This window comes from Hyperolius riggenbachi, chromosome 3 (genome assembly GCF_040937935.1).
Source record: "Hyperolius riggenbachi isolate aHypRig1 chromosome 3, aHypRig1.pri, whole genome shotgun sequence".
In the NCBI taxonomy this organism is placed as follows: domain Eukaryota; kingdom Metazoa; phylum Chordata; class Amphibia; order Anura; family Hyperoliidae; genus Hyperolius; species Hyperolius riggenbachi.
In genome coordinates this window covers 86845162-86866745 of record NC_090648.1, presented here as the reverse complement: position 1 = coordinate 86866745, position 21584 = coordinate 86845162, and the positions used below count along the sequence as shown (strand labels likewise).

Genomic DNA, 21584 nt, shown 5'->3' with positions numbered 1-21584 from the left:
AGGAGTTGGATGGAGGCTGCACAGGAGGTAAGATGACTGGAGGCTGCACAGGAGGTAAGATGACTGGAGGCTGCACAGGAGGTAAGATGACTGGAGGCTGCACAGGAGGTAAGATGACTGGAGGCTGCACAGGAGGTAAGATGACTGGAGGCTGCACAGGAGGTAAGATGACTGGAGGCTGCACAGGAGGTGAGATGACTGGAGGCTGCACAGGAGGTGAGATGACTGGAGGCTGCACAGGAGGTGAGATGACTGGAGGCTGCACAGGAGGTGAGATGACTGGAGGCTGCACAGGAGGTGAGATGACTGGAGGCTGCACAGGAGGTGAGATGACTGGAGGCTGCACAGGAGGTGAGATGACTGGAGTAATAGAAGCCGTTGGAGAATATTTGCGTCTGGACTTGGAGACCACTCTGGAAACTGGAGCAACAGCAGGTTCTCTTGATGAGGCTGGATACTGCCAGGACCAAGGTGTGGACCTGATAGCGGTTTGCAAAGGCGCTGATTTGATATGTTTTTTTAACTATGGTAGGTTCTGAGTTCTGGACACAGGAGGAGGTAAATGAAAAATGAGCAGGAGACAGAGGGTGGGAACGGAAAGAAAGGATTTCATTCCAAGCAGCAATCAGAGCAACAGCTGATCCGTGCTTACAAAGCTTATGTTTCAACAAAGACTCAGTTGCACGTATACTGGCGGATACAAACGCTTCACTTTTTTCAGAATACCATTCACAAAACCCTTTCATATCTCTTTTCAAAAAAATCAAACAAATGGTCAATCTGATCAGAGTTAAACAAAAAATCCAAACGTTCTTTTCTGGAAGACTGACATTTAGGTACTTTAGCTGCAGAGGACTCAGGGTTCTGAACTAGATGAGAGGTAGCCAGAGGGTTAACAGGGGATTTGCATAATGACAGGATTTCAGAATATGCATCAATCAGGGCATGAGATGACTCAGGCTTACATCTTCTTTCAGACAATAGACTCTCAACCGCACATTTACATCCAGAAACAAATGCAAAGCTTTGCTTAATGTAAAAGTCAAAAAATGCTTTTCTGTCTGTTTTCAAATAACTATGGTACATGTTAACTTGTTCAGAAGTAAAGTCAACCTGGACAGGATTTATAACAGGTAAGGCAGGAGCTGTGGAACCTGCAGAGAAAATTTTCTGCCATGCATTTAGCAAAAGAGAGGCTTTCCCATACTTGCATATTCCCTTAGTAATCAGGGACTGGAGGGAATCAATGCAAGCCTGCACGCTCTGTTTATCTTTGCCTGAGTAGTAATCAAGAAAACATTCCCTGTCATCCTCAAACAAATTAATTAGAGCTTCTATGGCATAGTTGTCAAAAGGTGGTTCATAATCGCTGACTATACTTCTGTCATAATCAGGTTGCAAACAAACATTTGTTATTTTGGGGTGTACAAGGTCATTCCAGATCCTGGCTAAATTTTCAATATCTTGGGTGCTTAAGATTCCCAATTTAACATAACTGTGGGCTTGGAAAATTAACTGCTGTATTTCAGCCTTAGAAAAACCAGCAAATTCAGCATGACATTCGATCTCTTCTTAATCAGCCAGCAAAACATAATAGTACATTTGTTGCGGATCCATTTTTGGACACAACAGGTATCAGTGCACAGTATGTCTGCAGTGGTCAGTATAATGGCCAGAACTTACTGTTACGGAACAATAAACAGGTATTGCAATGAATGACCACAGTTTGCAGAAACACTGATACTGAGACAGGAATGTGCAAAAAGGTGTTTTATTAAGGACCAAATCATGCAAACAACATACAACCATATGCAAACAATATATACAGTGAATCTCCCGCAAACCAAACAAAACAGTGTGCACACATATAACCAAAACCCTGACTATCTATCTATCTACAAACGGCATGCAGGAGATATATATGTACAAGCAAATATATATATATATACAATAACGCAGTATCAAAGGGAGCAGGCAAAGACAGGTCAAAACGGAATAACAGAGTCAGCAACGGGTAATCAGATACAAGCAAGGTACAAAGGAATAGACAGAAGCAGAGTCAGGACTAGCAGAGGTTCAGCAGCAGGTAATCAGATCACAGAGCAGGTACAGGAAACCAGGAATCAGGAACAGAGGTGACCAGAGACTCAGACCTGTAACATAGGAAGTTCTGGCAATGACTTGCAGGAAGAGGCAGACTTATATAGTCCATGTAATAGGAAGCAGCTGGTGGTAGTTGATCAGAGACACATTAGAGGCCTCTGCAGGCCATACAAAGAACTGCAAGTCCTTAGATGCAATGATAAGCCACCTGCTGGTGGATAGTGGAAGTCCAGGGCAGTCCAACTCAATACCACCACCAGCAGGCAAGAGATGATACCACAAGAATCGTAACACCCATATGGCAAAGTGTTGCTGCCTTTTGAAGAGACAGGATAGACCCAGAGATATGAAAGTTATATGATTTGATTCGGGGTGTCTTGACAGACATTTTGATACCAGTCTTGGGGGGGCCAGGGATAAGCCACGACCAAGTATTAAACCTCTCAGAAACTAAACATAATATGGTTGCCACATCTGATGTCATAGGAATAGTCATATTCTGAAGAATATGAATCTGTCATCCGCACAAATATGGCATTTATCGGTTTTGAATTACAGCATTTTATATGTTTAAACCTAAATCTCTCTCCAAGGACTTGAACTGTGATTGGTTTGTCAACCAGAGGGGGGGGCTTGGTCCCACCCCAAAACTAGCTTCCATAAAACCAGGATGCATACAAGGAGGGGCAGTTCTCCCCTATGTACCACCACCTGATCAAGCCACCCAGCCAGAGGACCACGTGGCTGGTGCCCATTTGCCTGAACTGAAACAAAGGACATTTTCCATGTGCTCAGATTTCCCAGAAAGGACATATTTTCACCTGGCTTAAGTATCCGTTTATTTCTTCCCTTATTTTTATTTTCATACTGCGCTACTAATGTCTCTATAATTGTTGAGTTTAATGATTTTCTGTGTATATTGATTATTTATATTGCATTTATAATAAAAGACTTCTAAAAAGTCATTTATTTTTTCAGCTACCCCTGCTATTTAGCCGCACAAACCGAATCCTAGCTTCTGAAGAGTCGCTACTACTGTTGACAGCTAGATAAAATAGAGTGTGTTTAACCGTTTTATTTGCAGGTATCAGTGCAGTTAGGTCTCCAACCCTTCTGTAGGAGTGGTGGCAGTTATACCCTGAAATAGTGTGTAATTTGTGTTACTCTAACTCACAAGCTCCCTTCTAGCCTGTCTCCTGTCAAAATTCCAGCGGTTTCTGCGCACCGATTGTGACCACAGATTGCATGGTCTGTGTGCTGAAACCCATTGGAAGGCATCGTGCGGTCTGGCCACTAGGGGGCGTGTGACAGGATCTATCTGCTGGTCGATTTGGTGGCAATCGATCAGTGTATGGCAGCCTGTAAAGGAGGTCAGCAAAAGCATCCTGCAATTTTAGGGTTAATTTAACAATGCCCTAATAACAATAAGATATAATTTAGATGTCAGATCATTTTATTTTGTTTCTTCTATTATGTAGATGGAACAGTGTGTGCTGATAGTAGAAAGGTCTGCCTGATAAGTGAAGACTGTGATGAACCATTCTCTACTTGTCCCTGTCTACCTGGATTCCAAATATCGTATTTAAAACATGGTAAAAGAAATGTAACCCAATGTGATGGTGAGTATATCTGTCATAATTATATAGGGGTTAAGCCTATAATTTGGGCACTGGCACTTTGGCTTTAAATTGTGTGTGGCCCTATAGCCCAATCCAGGCCTGCAGCTCTGGGTCAGGGTCCCTAATTTAGGTTCTTGCCCAAGGCTATAATATCAGCTAGTGTTAGGCGGCTGTGCTGCCATCTTTTGACCTCAGTTAGTTGGGTAAGATATATTTTAGGCCGGTTAATGTTAGAGGACAGGGTAGAGAGATCTTATTTTCAGCACTCGGGGATAGGAGGATATGGTTAGGCATTAGGAAATACTGTGATAGGAGAGCAGGTTAGGTGTCAGGAATGGATTTACATTGGGAGGGGAAGTGAAGGTCTTTAGATTTGAGGTAGTGATTTATTGCTGGAGTGGAGAGTAGGATTAGGCATTAGGAAGGAATAACCTGCTGTGGGGGAGAAGTAAGGCATGGGGGAAGGGATTTCTCTTAAAGGGGAAGGTTAGGGTTAGGTATTAAGAAAAAGAGGAAGATGTCAGATTAAAGCGGAATATAACCCTGCATTTCAACTTAGCTCTAAAACATTATTTACAGTATATTATATGCAACCAGCATTTTTTTTTTTACTAGACCAGCATTGGAAGGGTTACACAGAGCTTTAAGGGCCCGTTTCCATTATCGCGAATCCGCATGCGGGCAACGCATGCGGATTCGCACAGTCAGTACAAGTGGATGGGACTGTTTCCACTTGTGCGTTTCCCCGCACGTTTTTCTGTGCAGAAAAAATCTGCAGGGTAGCGGCCTCAGAATTCGCCTGCGTGTGGAATGCAGGCGAATCGCACGCAATGTATTTAATAGGGAAATCGCATGCATTTTCCCCATGCGTTTTTTGCCGCGATTTCGCATGCGATTTCGCATAGGTACCCATGTTAATTCACACAGGCAGTGACATGGTTAAAATCGCATACAGCCTTACCTATGCAAAATCGCATGCGAAATCGCGGCAAAAAACGCATGCGGAATCGCACCCGCATGCGATTTGCCTGCGGTGATTCGCCGGCGATTTCGTAACGCTATAGTGGAAACGGGCCCTAAAAGTTCCTGGAGATTTCTGCAGACGCATCCGAAGCTGACATAAATACATTTTGTTTACATAAATGTATCTAAGTGTTGAATGTGACTCACTCTCTCTGACTGAGAAGGTGATGGAGGACAGCCAAAGAGTGTGTAACATTTCTCAATAGATACATTTAACTAAATAGAATGTAACAATCTGAACTTCTGCATATCTCTCCACGGAACTTTAAACCTCTGTGTTTAACCCTTCCAATGCTGGTCTAGTAAAAAAAAATGCTTTTTGCATATAATATGCTGTAAATAATGTTTTAGAGCAAAGTTGAAATGCAGGGTTATATTCCGCTTTAAGGGAAGTGCTGTACCCCAGAAAAACTTCCATAGCATAGTGAACACACTTCACAGATATCCTGGCCACTGCATTGACTCAGCAGCCAAATTAAAAGGCACTTGAACAAAATGCATCCATGAAATAAAAGGTGTGTGTGTGTGTGTGTGTGTGTGTGTGTGTGTGTGTGTGTGTGTGTGTGTGTGTGTGTGTGTGTGTGTGTGTGTGTGTGTGTGTGTGTGTGTGTCTGTGTGTGTCTGTCTGTGTGTGAGCGTGTCTGTCTGTGTGTGTGTGTGTGTGTGTCTGTCTGTGTGTGTGTATATGTGTGTGTGTGTGTGTGTGTGTGTGTGTGTGTCTGTCTGTGTGTGTGTGTGTGTGTGTGTGTGTGTGTGTGTGTGTGTGTGTGTGTGAGCGTGTCTGTCTGTGTGTGTGTGTGTCTGTGTGTGTGTCTGTGCGTGTGTCTGTGTGTGTGTATGTGTGTGTGTGTGTGCGCGTGTGTGTGTGTGTGTGTGTGTGAGAGTGTGTCTGTCTGTGTGTGTGTCTGTGTGTGCGTGTGTGTGTGTCTGTGTGAGTGTGTCTCTGTGTGTGTGTGTGTGTCTGTGTGTGAGTGTGTGTGTCTGTCTGTGTGTGTATGTGTGTGTGGTGTCTGTGTGTGTGTGTGTGTCTGTCTGTCTGTCTGTCTGTGTGTGTGTGTGTGTGTGTGTGTGTGTGTCTGTGTGTGAGTGTGTGTGTCTGTCTGTGTGTGTATGTGTGTGTGGTGTCTGTGTGTGTGTGTGTGTCTGTCTGTCTGTCTGTGTGTGTGTGTCTGTGTGTGTGTGTGTGTGTGTGTGTGTGTGTGTCTGTCTTGCCTCCCGGGCAGCAAAATCCACGACCAAGAAAGTTGTGGATTTTTGCCCCGGGGATTTGGGGGACAAAGAGGACTCATTTAGCCGTGGGATAGCTGCGTTTCAGCTAGTACCATATCGCACAAGAGGATTTGTTAGTAAAAAGGGAGATTTTGTGAGGCTTCAGAGTCTCTTAAATCAAAGTCCTGCATCCTTAACTCCCCATTGAATGGGTACACCGGCAGCGTATGCCTGAATGATTCATCATACATGAACCAAGACCAGCCACCAAGCTGTCGATACACCTCCAAAATACTTTCAAGATGTAGAAAGAGACCAGTACACAGTTCTAGGCTGCTTTTCCCAAGGACACCTGTAAAAAGAAGGCCTGCAGCTAGTTCTGAAAAGTCCTGGCAACAGGCCTCTGGCGATCCTCATAACCTTTCTTTTATTTTTCTTTAACCACAAATTCCTTACATTATGGCAATAATAATAAAATGTTAACAAATTCACCTTTCCATATCTTTTCTTTTGTAGACATGGGAAGGTGAAAACCTAATGGCAAAACATCACAAGCAATAGCCTCCCTATAAAATCTCTCCAGCACCCAAGGCTGCAAAATGGAAACCACCAAACTAACTACACTATCTGCTGATGTAGCAGCTAGAGGAACACCTGGTGGGAACCATGCCGCAGAATGTTATGGCAGGGACACCACCGGGGCTGAGGTGGGGGAGGAGAGGTAGGGGAGAAAGAAAGGCACATTAAACCTCTTAACATTTTCATACAAGGAAGAAACAAGTAATGCAGAATCCCTCATAACCCCAGGTTGAGCACACTCACCCAACCCTGGTTGGTTGTTCTCTCTGTTCATCATCAGATTAGCTGTCCTCTTGATCAGTAGGATGATGTGGAGCTTGACCATGATATTCCTCCCTGGTGGCCGAAGACTCGTCTGCTGCCTCAAGTCTGCCACCAACTGCAGACATTGACGATCTTGCAGCTTGATTGCCTCTTGCTTTCTGCTGCCTGATTGCAGCAAAGTTCCAGCACTGTCCCTCGGAAATTGCAGGCTGCTGTGGTGCTGGCAAGTCCTGTTGCCTTGGAGAGGAAAGGGAACAAGTGGACCTCACTTGTGATGTCTGCTGGCAGGCCAGGTGCTCCAGTCCACAGCACTTCCAGCGTGCGTTCCACCAGACTCTTCCCCTTCCGGTCACGTGCTTCTTTCTTTTGGCTCCTTCCATGACTCTGCCTCCCTGCGAATTTCTCTCCCTCTGACCACTGACTGGACAAATCGATCTGGCAGGTCACTCCCATCTGCAGACACATGCCGAGAATCAATGCTGCTGTCTGCAAACTCGCCTCTTCACCACTTCCCGGCGCTCCAGCCTTGGGAGTCTCTAACTTCTAAGGCAATTATGGGACTGGCATAACAAGAAAGCAGTCGCCAACCAACTATAAGCCATGCTTTCAGATAACAACATATTTGATACCTTTTAGTCAGTATTCAGGAAAATGCACAGCACTGAAACGGCACTAGTCCAAGTAATGAATAATCTACTTACAGCAAGACACAAAGGTGTGTGCTCACTTCTGAATCTCCTTGACTTGTATGCAGCTTTTGATTTCATGGGTCATGAAATATTAATCCAGTGATTGAAGAAATATGTTCTCAGCTGGATTTAAACCTTTCTATCTTAAGGGACACAGCAAGTGTGTCTGGGCTAGTGGTGCTCAGCAGAGCTCGAATATTCGAGTAGCTCGAATATTCGAGCTCTTTTTCAGCTATTCGAGCTCGGTATTCGAGCTCCGAATAGCTGGAGCTATTCGAATGGGCTATTCGAGTGAACTCGAATAGCCCATTCACTATTCGCGCTATTCGAGCTAACAGCGCTATTCGAGCTCGAATACCGAGCTCGAATAGCGTCATAGCCCAGATTGATGTCCTTAGAGCCAATCAGAGGGCTCCCAGGCCCTCTGACGGCAGCCAATCACTGAGGGGGACCCTGGCCAGCCCCTACCCTATAAATAGCGGCCGCCATGTTCCGTTTCTCCGTCCTTGCCCGACTTTGCACAGAGAGAGATCTGCTCCTTTGTGCGTTGGCTTAGCAAGAGCTTTATTGTGGTCATTTACCTAGCGTTTTTGCTCACATACACCTCCTATATACACCTATATTGTTGTTAGTTAGATAGACATTGTATTTTAGTTAGTAGCTTTTGTGTTACATAGAGAGGGACTCAGACAGCTGCTGCAGGCTTACAGCTTTAGGCCTCAGGGCCTTGCCTGTGTGGGCAGCTGTTCTCTCCTGTCCTCTGTTTATTTCTCATCTATACCAGTATTTCTGCTGTCCTTTAGTACTGATTGATTGTATTTTGTATTGTAGTTATATACTGTAACTGTACTAGGACACTCACTCAGTCACTGTTCATAGGCTACTAGCTCCTGCGTGTGCGTGCACTCACTGTCTGTGTACTGTACACACACTCTTTTTCCTTCTGAATAGTTATATACTGTAACTGTACTAGGACACTCACTCACTGACACTGTTCATAGGCTACTAGCTCCTGCGTGTGCGTGCACTCACTGTCTGTGTACTGTACTGTACACACACTCTATTTCCTTCTGAATAGTTATATACTGTAACTGTACTAGGACACTCACTCACTGACACTGTTCATAGGCTACTAGCTCCTGCGTGTGCGTGCACTCACTGTCTGTGTACTGTAGTGTACACACACTCTATTTCCTTCTGAATAGTTATATACTGTAACTGTACTAGGACACTCACTCACTGACACTGTTCATAGGCTACTAGCTCCTGCGTGTGCGTGCACTCACTGTCTGTGTACTGTACACACACTCTTTTTCCTTCTGAATAGTTATATACTGTAACTGTACTAGGACACTCACTGACTGTCACTGTTCATAGGCTACTAGCTCCTGCGTGTGCGTGCACTCACTGTCTGTGTACTGTACACACACTCTATTTCCTTCTGAATAGTTATATACTGTAACTGTACTAGGACACTCACTCACTGACTCTGTTCATAGGCTACTAGCTCCTGCGTGTGCGTGCACTCACTGTCTGTGTACTGTACACACACTCTATTTCCTTCTGAATAGTTATATACTGTAACTGTACTAGGACACTCACTCACTGACACTGTTCATAGGCTACTAGCTCCTGCGTGTGCGTGCACTCACTGTCTGTGTACTGTAGTGTACACACACTCTATTTCCTTCTGAATAGTTATATACTGTAACTGTACTAGGACACTCACTGTCACTGTTCATAGGCTACTAGCTCCTGCGTGTACGTGCACTCACTGTCTGTGTACTGTACACACACTCTATTTCCTTCTGAATAGTTATATACTGTAACTGTACTAGGACACTCACTCACTGACACTGTTCATAGGCTACTAGCTCCTGCGTGTGCGTGCACTCACTGTCTGTGTACTGTAGTGTACACACACTCTATTTCCTTCTGAATAGTTATATACTGTAACTGTACTAGGACACTCACTGTCACTGTTCATAGGCTACTAGCTCCTGCGTGTGCGTGCACTCACTGTCTGTGTACTGTACACACACTCTATTTCCTTCTGAATAGTTATATACTGTAACTGTACTAGGACACTCACTCACTGACACTGTTCATAGGCTACTAGCTCCTGCGTGTGCATGCACTCACTGTCTGTGTACTGTAGTGTACACACACTCTATTTCCTTCTGAATAGTTATATACTGTAACTGTACTAGGACACTCACTGTCACTGTTCATAGGCTACTAGCTCCTGCGTGTGCGTGCACTCACTGTCTGTGTACTGTACACACACTCTATTTCCTTCTGAATAGTTATATACTGTAACTGTACTAGGACACTCACTGTCACTGTTCATCGGCTACTAGCTCCTGCGTGTGCGTGCACTCACTGTCTGTGTACTGTACACACACTCTATTTCCTTCTGAATAGTTATATACTGTAACTGTACTAGGACACTCACTCACTGACACTGTTCATAGGCTACTAGCTCCTGCGTGTGCGTGCACTCACTGTCTGTGTACTGTAGTGTACACACACTCTATTTCCTTCTGAATAGTTATATACTGTAACTGTACTAGGACACTCACTCACTGACACTGTTCATAGGCTACTAGCTCCTGCGTGTGCGTGCACTCACTGTCTGTGTACTGTACACACACTCTATTTCCTTCTGAATAGTTATATACTGTAACTGTACTAGGACACTCACTGTCACTGTTCATAGGCTACTAGCTCCTGCGTGTGCGTGCACTCACTGTCTGTGTACTGTACACACACTCTATTTCCTTCTGATTACTGATTGATTATTGTAATTTCTGGTTGTACTTACTGTTACTACTTACTGTACTAGTAGGGACACTCAGTCACTGTTCATAGGATAGCTCCTGCGTGTGCGTGCACTCACTCACTGTCTGTGTACACACACTCTATTTCCTTGTGATTATTACTACTGATTATTGTAACTTCTAGTTGTACTTACTGACTCTGTTACTACTTACTTACTGTACTAGACACTCACTCAGTCACCTTGCCCACCAACCCACTCCATTAAAGTACCCCACTTTTCACCCGCCCTTTTAAAAAACTTTTGTGTTTACGCCCAAAACATCGAAGATGTCTGGAAGTGGCAGCCACCGCGGTTTGGGCAAGGGGAAGGGCAGCAAGGGAATCAGGAGGAGAGGGAGCAGCATTGTGGCAAGCCGCGGGCGCGGCCGCGCCACCATGCACAGTTCCGCAGCAGCAGCAGCAGCGTCAGTGGCTAACATTCCTCCTATAGCCACTGGCCTTGGGCGCCGCCCAGCAGGAGCATCTGCAACTCACGCTGCAGAAACACAGCAGCAGCAGCGTGTAGCACCTGCTCCGATTTTCCTCCAGCCGGGTCGGAAACGTCCCATTGAGGAAAAGGATGCAGACACTGTGGTGCAACTGATGACGGAGGATGAGCAGCCCGCCATCAGCTCTGCATCCGAGGCCTCCACCCTCACCACCACCACCACCACCCCTGTTCGCAGCAGCCGCCCAGCAAGGCCTGGGGAGGAGGCCAGTTCACCGTCAGTCGCCGACCTGTCACTCAGCACTCTTTTGACCCCAGGCATGATGAGTCAATTGTCTGCTGTTGTTGGCGATTTGGAGGAGGAGATGCTGATGGGCACTTTGGGGGATGAGGGATTGGACAGCAAGACTGTGGCGACAGTCAAGCAGCCCATTAATGCATCAGGAGAGGAGTTTGGGGGGTCATCATCCCAGCAGGACATGTTTCAGGAGGGGGAGGATGATGATGACACGGTGACAGACAGAGACTGGGTGCCACCAGCTCCAGGGGATGTCGTCATCAGCAGCTCTGAGGAGGAGGATGCGCTTGTGGGCCTTGCAAGGAGGCGCATCATTGCAAGCATTGGCAGCAGTAGGCAGGTCCCCCAGCCTGCTGGTGTCTCAGGCTCAGCAGCAGCAGCAGCAGCATCTGCCAGTACCACCACCAGCCGCACCCAAGCCCCCCCCCCCAACCACCACAGGGAGACAGGCAGCAGCGGTTCCATGCCGTAGGGGGTTGTTTTTGTCACCAATCTGGTGCTTTTTCACCATGCCCACAGTGTACAGCAAGTATGCCACTTGCAACCACTGTCAGCGGAAGTTGAGCAGAGGTGCAGACCCCTTAAAGTTCAGCACCAGCTCGCTCATCAACCACCTTGCTGCGAAACATTTCCACCAGCATGAGGAGTTCCAGAGGCTGAAGGCATCTATCTGGTGCTGGCAGTGGCACCACACCCATCACTGCACAGCCTTCAGCAGCAACAGCAGCCACCCGCCCTCCTGCTCCTCCAGCAGCACCAGCAGGAGTGCGGAAACGCACTGCTCCTCCCCCCTCTGCAACTCCTACCGCCGACACTGAGGCCTGTTCTGGCAGCCAGTCCTCAGTGGCCTCCTCTGCTGTGTCTGCTGATTCCCGTGCCAGCAAAAGGCCACGCCAGAGCCTTTTGAGCGAGTCCTTCCAGGGGGTGGTTAGGGCTCTGCCTCCCAGCAGCCGTCGCGTGCGGCAGCTGAACGGCTTGCTGGCACGGGCCATGTGCTCCCAACTCCTGCCGTACACGCTCGTGCAGGAGGGGAGCGACATTCGTGCGCTGCTTGCTTGCGCAGCCCCAGACTGGCAGCTCCCCAGCAGACACTTCTTCGCCCGCAAGGCCATTCCTGCACTGCACCGCTTTGTGATGGCCAATGTGGAGCGAGGGCTGGAGCACGCGGTTGGTGAAAGGGTCCACGTCACCATGGACTCCTGGAGCAGCCGCTTCGGGACAGGCCGCTACCTGTCCTTCACTGTCCACTGGGTCAGCTTGGTGGAAGGGGGTGAGGATGGGAGAGCAGCAGCGGGCACAGCAGCAGCAGCAACACAGTGGGTGGTGCCACCCCGCAGGGTCGGGGGAACTGCAGCAGGTTCCTCCGATCCTCTGCCATCCTCCAGCACACCTGGCCAAACCCCCCGCCTCAGCAGCAGCGTGAAGGCCCGCCACTGCCAAGCGCTGCTGCACTTGGTCAGCCTTGGGAAGACCAAGCTGATGGCAACCCATGTGTTGGCCAAACTCCAGGAGCAGGAGAGGATTTGGCTGACCCCCAGAGGCCTCAGAGTCGGAGAGGTGGTGGCCGACAATGGGGCCAATCTGGTTGCCGCAATAGACAGGGGAAACCTGACCCACATCCCCTGTCTTGCCCACGTGCTGAACCTGGTGGTGCAGAAGTTCTTGCGCACCTACCAGGGGATGGGCGAACTGCTGGAAACAGCAAGGAACGTTGTGCGTCACTTCCGGCGCTCGGCTGCAGCCTGTGCGAGCCTGGAAGACGTGCTAAAGGAGCTGGAGCTGCCACGCCATCGGCTGATCCTTGACGTTCCGACTCGCTGGAACTCCACCCTGGCGATGTTGGAGCGTCTGGTTGAACAGAAGCACGCTGTCAACCAGTACCTTGCCCAGGCCACTGTTTCCGCCGCTCAGAGAAGGGACAAGACCAGCAACATCCCGTCCATCGTCCCCGATGATGACTGGAGGCACATGCAGCAGGTGTGCTTAGTGCTGGCTCCCTTTCTGCAGGCCACTAACATGGTGAGCAGGGACCATGCTATGGTCTGCGAGTGGGTGCCCCTGGTTTGTCTGCTGAACAGGGCCCTCAATGCTTTGCTGGAACAGGGAGCGGCAGCCTTGGACCAGCAGGAGCGGCAAGCAGCTGCACAGTCCACCTCTGAGGGGGAGGAGGAGGAGGACTTGGTGGAGGTCCCTGACCTTGCTGCTGATGAGGGGGATCAGCACAGCGCAGCTGAGTTGGTGCGGGGGTGGAGAGAGGATGAGGCGGCAGAGGAGGAGGATGAGGAGGACAGCACTGCCGTCGATGTGCCAGCAGACGTGGCCCGCCTCTTCCCAATGGCAGCGCACATGCTGACGTGCCTGCGCAGGGACCCCAGGGTGATCCAGATGAAGCAGAGGGAGGACATCTGGATCAGCATGATGTTGGACCCGCGCCTCAAGGGGAAGTTGAGCCAGTTCTTGCCGCCTGCAGGAGGAGACCCAGCGCAACAAATAAGGAGCTTGCAGCAGGCCCTTGTTGAGCGCTTAGAGGAAGCCTTCCCCCAGCCTTCCACCCCCACTGTCCAGCCAGCACAGAGGCAGCAGCAGGTGCCTGCATCCAGCAGCAAGCGCCCCACAGACCTGCTGTCTCTCAGCCACGAGCTCTACAAGACTGTAGAGGCTCCGGCAGCAGTGACTAGAGAGGAGGTGCATGCAGCAGCATCCTCCTCCGGTCACAGCCAGCGCCTGACCCGCATGGTGGCTGACTACATGGGGTCCTACAGCGGGCTTGACAGCGATGCCCCTGTTGATCCCATGGAGTATTGGGTCAAGCGCCTGGAGATCTGGAGCGAGCTGGCGCAGTACGCCCTGGAAGTGCTGTCCTGCCCCCCTTCCAGCGTGCTGTCCGAGCGCTGCTTCAGTGCAGCTGGTGGCGTGGTCACCGAGAAACGCTCACGTCTGTCTCACAAGTCTGTGGACAAACTGACGTTTCTCAAGATGAACCAGGCGTGGGTGGAAGGCGAGTTCCTGGCCCCTGTTGTCGGCGAGAGGGGGACATGAACTGGCTGCTGGAACTTAGAACCATCGTTAATGTGCCTTACTACCCTTTACCACCTCCTGGCTCCTGCTCACTAAGCCAGCCTGATTCACTTTGACTATTACGTCGCCTGCAGCCACACATTTTACAACTACAGTGGGCTGCTGTGTACTGCCCTTCTGCTGTCTGTATGTGTTTCCCACTGCCAGGGTACACAGATTTACATTCTGCTGCCACTCTGCCACCAGCTATTACGTCAAAAAATAGCTATATCTGTGTAATTGGTTGTAAAACCAAAACTACAAAACCATAAAAAAAAAAAAAAGGTTTAATTTTTCTGAGGTGCCCGGGTTGAAAACTGTGTTGTCCCAGTTGTGTATTGGACACGATGTGGGCTGCACGACCACTGTCTGGGACCTCCTGTTGTGTTTATTTACAGCCCTGGTATCACCCGCTAGGTACCAGGGCTATTATGTCACGCTGCCTGCCTGCTGCCACACTCACACTACTCCTCCATTCCTCCTGCTGCTGCTGCTGTCTGTCTGTGTTTCCCACTGCCAGGGTACAAAGAATTACATTCTGCTGCCACTCTGCCACCAGCTATTACGTCAAACAATAGCTGCTCACATTACTCCTCCATTCCTCCTGCTGCTGCTGCTGTCGGTCTGTGTTTCCCACTGCCAGGGTACACAGAATTACATTCTGCTGCCACTCTGCCACCAGCTATTACGTCAAAAAATAGCTATATATCTGTGTAATTTGTTTTACAAACAAAACCAAAAAACCATAAAAAAAAAAAGGTTTAATTTTTCAGAGGTGCCCGGGTTGAAAACTGTGTTGTCCCAGTTGTGTATTGGACACGATGTGGGCTGCACGACCGCTGTCTGGGACCTCCTGTTGTGTTTATTTACAGCCCTGGTATCACCCGCTAGGTACCAGGGCTATTATGTCACGCTGCCTGCCTGCTGCCACACTCACACTACTCCTCCATTCCTCCTGCTGCTGCTGCTGTCTGTCTGTGTTTCCAACTGCCAGGGTACACAGAATTACATTCTGCTGCCACTCTGCCACCAGCTATTACGTCAAACAATAGCTGCTCACATTACTCCTCCATTCCTCCTGCTGCTGCTGCTGTCGGTCTGTGTTTCCCACTGCCAGGGTACACAGAATTACATTCTGCTGCCACTCTGCCACCAGCTATTACGTCAAAAAATAGCTATATATCTGTGTAATTTGTTTTACAAACAAAACCAAAAAACCATAAAAAAAAAAAAAGGTTTAATTTTTCAGAGGTGCCCGGGTTGAAAACTGTGTTGTCCCAGTTGTGTATTGGACACGATGTGGGCTGCACGACCGCTGTCTGGGACCTCCTGTTGTGTTTATTTACAGCCCTGGTATCACCCGCTAGGTACCAGGGCTATTATGTCACGCTGCCTGCCTGCTGCCACACTCACACTACTCCTCCATTCCTCCTGCTGCTGCTGCTGTCTGTCTGTGTTTCCCACTGCCAGGGAACACAGAATTACATTCTGCTGCCACTCTTCCACCAGCTATTACGTCAAACAATAGCTGCTCACATTACTCCTCCATTCCTCCTGCTGCTGCTGCTGTCGGTCTGTGTTTCCCACTGCCAGGGTACACAGAATTACATTCTGCTGCCACTCTGCCACCAGCTATTACGTCAAAAAATAGCTATATATCTGTGTAATTTGTTTTACAAACAAAACCAAAAAACCATTAAAAAAAAAAAGGTTTAATTTTTCAGAGGTGCCCGGGTTGAAAACTGTGTTGTCCCAGTTGTGTATTGGACACGATGTGGGCTGCGCGACCGCTGTCTGGGACCTCCTGTTGTGTTTATTTACAGCCCTGGTATCACCCGCTAGGTACCAGGGCTATTATGTCACGCTGCCTGCCTGCTGCCACACTCACACTACTCCTCCATTCCTCCTGCTGCTGCTGCTGTCTGTCTGTGTTTCCCACTGCCAGGGTACACAGAATTACATTCTGCTGCCACTCTGCCACCAGCTATTACGTAAAAAAATAGCTATATCTGTGTAATTGGTTGTAAAACCAAAACTACAAAACCATAAAAAAAAAAAAGGTTTAATTTTTCTGAGGTGCCCGGGTTGAAAACTGTGTTGTCCCAGTTGTGTATTGGACACGATGTGGGCTGCACGACCGCTGTCTGGGACCTCCTGTTGTGTTTATTTACAGCCCTGGTATCACCCGCTAGGTACCAGGGCTATTATGTCACGCTGCCTGCCTGCTGCCACACTCACACTACTCCTCCATTCCTCCTGCTGCTGCTGCTGTCTGTCTGTGTTTCCCACTGCCAGGGTACACAGAATTACATTCTGCTGCCACTCTGCCACCAGCTATTACGTCAAACAATAGCTGCTCACATTACTCCTCCATTCCTCCTGCTGCTGCTGCTGTCGGTCTGTGTTTCCCACTGCCAGGGTACACAGAATTACATTCTGCTGCCACTCTGCCACCAGCTATTACGTCAAAAAATAGCTATATATCTGTGTAATTTGTTTTACAAACAAAACCAAAAAACCATAAAAAAAAAAAAAAAGGTTTAATTTTTCAGAGGTGCCCGGGTTGAAAACTGTGTTGTCCCAGTTGTGTATTGGACACGATGTGGGCTGCACGACCGCTGTCTGGGACCTCCTGTTGTGTTTATTTACAGCCCTGGTATCACCCGCTAGGTACCAGGGCTATTATGTCACGCTGCCTGCCTGCTGCCACACTCACACTACTCCTCCATTCCTCCTGCTGCTGCTGCTGTCTGTCTGTGTTTCCCACTGCCAGGGTACACAGAATTACATTCTGCTGCCACTCTGCCACCAGCTATTACGTCAAACAATAGCTGCTCACATTACTCCTCCATTCCTCCTGCTGCTGCTGCTGTCGGTCTGTGTTTCCCACTGCCAGGGTACACAGAATTACATTCTGCTGCCACTCTGCCACCAGCTATTACGTCAAAAAATAGCTATATATCTGTGTAATTTGTTTTACAAACAAAACCAAAAAACCATAAAAAAAAAAAAGTTTAATTTTTCAGAGGTGCCCGGGTTGAAAACTGTGTTGTCCCAGTTGTGTATTGGACACGATGGGGGCTGCACGACCGCTGTCTGGGACCTCCTGTTGTGTTTATTTACAGCCCTGGTATCACCCGCTAGGTACCAGGGCTATTATGTCACGCTGCCTGCCTGCTGCCACACTCACACTACTCCTCCATTCCTCCTGCTGCTGCTGTCTGTCTGTGTTTCCCACTGCCAGGGTACACAGAATTACATTCTGCTGCCACTCTGCCACCAGCTATTACGTCAAAAAATAGCTATATCTGTGTAATTGGTTGTAAAACCAAAACTACAAAACCATAAAAAAAAAAAAGGTTTAATTTTTCTGAGGTGCCCGGGTTGAAAATTGTGTTGTCCCAGTTGTGTATTGGACACGATGTGGGCTGCACGACCGCTGTCTGGGACCTCCTGTTGTGTTTATTTACAGCCCTGGTATCACCCGCTAGGTACCAGGGCTATTATGTCACGCTGCCTGCCTGCTGCCACACTCACACTACTCCTCCATTCCTCCTGCTGCTGCTGCTGTCTGTCTGTGTTTCCCACTGCCAGGGTACACAGAATTACATTCTGCTGCCACTCTGCCACCAGCTGTTACGTCAAACAATAGCTGCTCACATTACTCCTCCATTCCTACTGCTGCTGCTGCTGTCGGTCTGTGTTTCCCACTGCCAGGGTACACAGAATTACATTCTGCTGCCACTCTGCCACCAGCTATTACGTCAAAAAATAGCTATATATCTGTGTAATTTGTTTTACAAACAAAACCAAAAAACCATAAAAAAAAAAAAAAAGGTTTAATTTTTCAGAGGTGCCCGGGTTGAAAACTGTGTTGTCCCAGTTGTGTATTGGACACGATGTGGGCTGCACGACCGCTGTCTGGGACCTCCTGCCTGCTGTGTTTATTTACAGCCCTGGTATCACCGCTAGGTACCAGGGCTATTATGTCACGCTGCCTGCCTCATTGACTGCCTGCTGCCACACACTCATCCTCCTCCTCCTGCTGCTGAATTTACCTACTGCTGTCTGTGTGTTTCCACTGCCAGGGAGCACATACAATGGCGCTTCCAACATGCGTGCGCCACCAGCTATTTGTTACGCTCAAAAATAGCTGCATTTCTTTAAAAAAAAAAATTGAAAAGAGAAATAAGTGAAGAAGAAGAAGACAATATAGAAAAAGAAGGAGAAAAAGAAGAAGGAGGAGAAGAAGAAGAAGAAGAAGAAGATGAAGAAAAAGGAGAAGAAGAAGAAGATGAAGAAGAAGAAGAAGAAAAAGAAGATGAAGAAGAAGAAGAAGATGAAGAAGATCAAGAAGAAGAAGATGAAGAAGAAGAAGATGGAGAAGATGAAGAAGCTGAAGAAGATGAAGAAGAAGAAGAAGATGAAGAAGATGAAGAAGAAGAAGAAGAAGATGAAGATGATGATGAAGAAGATGAAGAAGATGAAGAAGAAGAAGAAGATGAAGAAGATGAAGAAGATGAAGAAGAAGAAGAAGATGAAGAAGAAGAAGATGAAGAAGATGAAGAAGAAGATGAAGAAGATGAAGAAGAAGAAGATGAAGAAGAAGAAGATGATGATGAAGAAGATGAAGAAGATGAAGAAGAAGAAAAAGATGAAGAAGAAGACAATATAGAAGAAGAAGAAGAAGATATAGAAGAAGATATAGAAGAAGAAGATATAGAAGAAGATATAGAAGAAGAAGAAGAAGATATAGAAGATAAAGAAGAAGAAGAAGAAGTATATACAGTACTGAACAAAATTCTGGACACAACTTCTCTTTCCACCTTTTTTTTTTAAAGGAACATCCCCACATAATCACTTGCTGTTGTTACTTGGAAAAAAAGAGGTTTCTTGCATCATTCACCCTCAAAACAAGTGTTGGAAGCTATTTAAGGCCAATTCGAATAGTCAGCTCGAATAATGAGCTCGAATACCGACTCGAATAGTGAGCTCGAAGTCCGAGGTCGAATCGAATAGTAAAAATTATTCGACTCGAATATTCGACTGACCTCGAATAATTTACTATTCGAATTCGACCAAACTCGAATTTTAAAAAGGGGTATTTGAGCACCACTGGTCTGGGCACCCACTACTCTAATCCAGTGCCACTTGCTTGTGGAGTCCCACAGGGTTCTGTGCTATCACTGTTACTCTTTGCAGTCTGCATACTCCCAGTGGGCAAAATAGTCCAGAACTATGGCCTAGGATACAATTGTTATGCAGAAGACACACTTCTGTATCTATCCTTCAAGCCAGACCCATCAGCATCCATCAATGTCTGTCTAGTGGAATTAAAAAACTGGATGAACACCAGCTGCTTGAGGCTGAACTCTGACAAAACAGAGGTGTTGGTGGTAGGTGGCCCACACATGATGGATTAAGTCCAAAACTTTTCCCACTTCAAACTAGCAAATGGGGAGATAGCATACAGTATAAAGACTCTGTTTGAAACCTTGGGGTGATCCTGGATGGAAAGCTAACACTCAGACAGCAGGTATCGGCTGTTGTCAAGTCTTCCTTCTTCCATCTAAGAAATATAGCGAGAATCAAACACCTTATCCCAGCTGAAGACCTACCTGCCCTGATTCATGCATTTGTATCCTCCCGCCTAGACTACTGCAACGCCCTGTTCATCGGATCTACAGAAAAGGTTCTGCGCCCCTTACAGCTAGTACAGAATGCTGCAGCCAGACTCCTAACCAATGCCCCCCGCAGCTCACACATCACCCCTGTACTGCAAACTCTTCACTGGTTGCCAGTAGAAAGTAGAAGAATCCATTTTAAGATCTGCCTGCTGACATTCAAGTCTCTAAACCACATGAAACCCAAGTACATAGTTGATCTGTTGGAACTATATGCCCCTCCACGTACCCTCCGCTCTGCCAGTCAGATGAATCTGGTTATTCCCAGGATTCACTTATAAACATTTGGTGCCCATGCAGCCCCTACTCTATGCAACTCACTTCCACAATCAGTGCGAGAGGCTCCTTCTCCAGGCAGCTTTAAGAAAAGGCTAAAAAACCCACCTCTTTACCTGAGCCTTTAAAGAGACACTGAAGCGGGAAAAAAAATATGATATAATGAATTGGTTGTGTACTATGAATAATTACTAGAAGATTAGCAGCAAAGAAAATATTCTCATACTTTTATTTTCAGGTATATAGTGTTTTTTCTAACATTGCATCATTCTATAATCTGTGCAGATTACACAACACTCAGCATTCAAAATGAGTCTTTCAGAGCAGTCTGTGAAGTAATGAACTCTCCTCTTGCAGAGGAAAAGTAAACAGTTCAATTACAGTTGAGATAATAAAAGTCAGATAACAGCCCTCTCCACGACTAACTTAGTCGGAGAGCTTAATAGCTTTTTTGCATAGAGATAACAACTGGATTTTCTCAACTCTTCCTGTACTGGAAACAATTAGACTGATGTATCTGATCTTAATGTTTTATTTCTTAGCTGTACTACGCATACAAATCATAATATCATAATTTTTTTTTCCGCTTCAGTTTCTCTTTAATACTTCATAATGCAGGGTCACAGCGCTTTGAGTTCCCAGTGAGAAAAGCGCTATAAAAATATGATTATTATACCAGCAAGCACCTGACACAGCCAAGCCTCTCCTCCTTCATTCTTCTGAGCCCTGTGGGTGACCTCCAGAATAAAATCTAGCCTGAAATACAGACTGAATGGCATGGATGTTTCTTAATGCTGGCCAACAGCCATGAGCCACTTATTGGACCACAGCCAGCCAATCATGGACTAACCATCACAGGTGTGCTCCACAACTCCTTTTGCCGGTTACTTCAACTCAGGCACACCTGAGCAATGACCTTCTGAGCTAAATGTAATGTTAAGGCAGAACTCCACCACAACTTGCACATAATAAAGAATATCCCTTAAAGCGGTTTAAAACTCTGACACAATTTTCACCAAAAATGTGTTTTCCTACTTTTTATAACCCATACAATGATCATATTTGCTTTTGTGCACAAGGATTATTATTCATTTAGACATTATAACGTCTCAAAAGTTCAGTTAATTTATTTTTAAAGCTGCTGGTGCATTTTATTCATAACTGTTGTGAATGCAGCCACCAGTGATTTGTGACCTGTGTTTCACCCCAGGACTCATCATCTGAAGTCCAGCACAGCCAGAGAATGTTTACATAAATGTATCAAGTAAAGAATGTGTACACAAGATAAGCTTAACAGCAGTTCCGATGCTGGTTCTCCCTGCAGAAGAAAGAGTCAGCACTGTGATGTAACCCTTTGAATGCTGTTTTACTAAAAAGAAACATTGTGTTAGTATATTATATGCTGTAAATAATCTTTTAGACCAAAGAAGAAATTCTGGGTTATATTCCGCTTTAAACAAAGCAAAGAGAGGAGTTTTATTGGGGAAAACAGTGCTGTGTGTGTGTGGGGGGGGG

General features: G+C 46.9%; 1 protein-coding gene across 6 annotated transcripts in view; it reads left to right on the top strand.

Moving 5' to 3' along the window:
- The window catches only part of LOC137562801 (adhesion G protein-coupled receptor E3-like), a 128801-nt gene that overhangs the window by 28886 nt on the left and 78331 nt on the right, over positions 1-21584 (top strand). For all 6 annotated transcript variants that reach the window (XM_068274503.1, XM_068274500.1, XM_068274501.1 and 3 more), the window contains one exon: positions 3582-3722. In XM_068274503.1, the coding sequence (XP_068130604.1) occupies positions 3582-3722 (141 nt within the window). The remainder of the gene's footprint in view (positions 1-3581; positions 3723-21584) is intronic.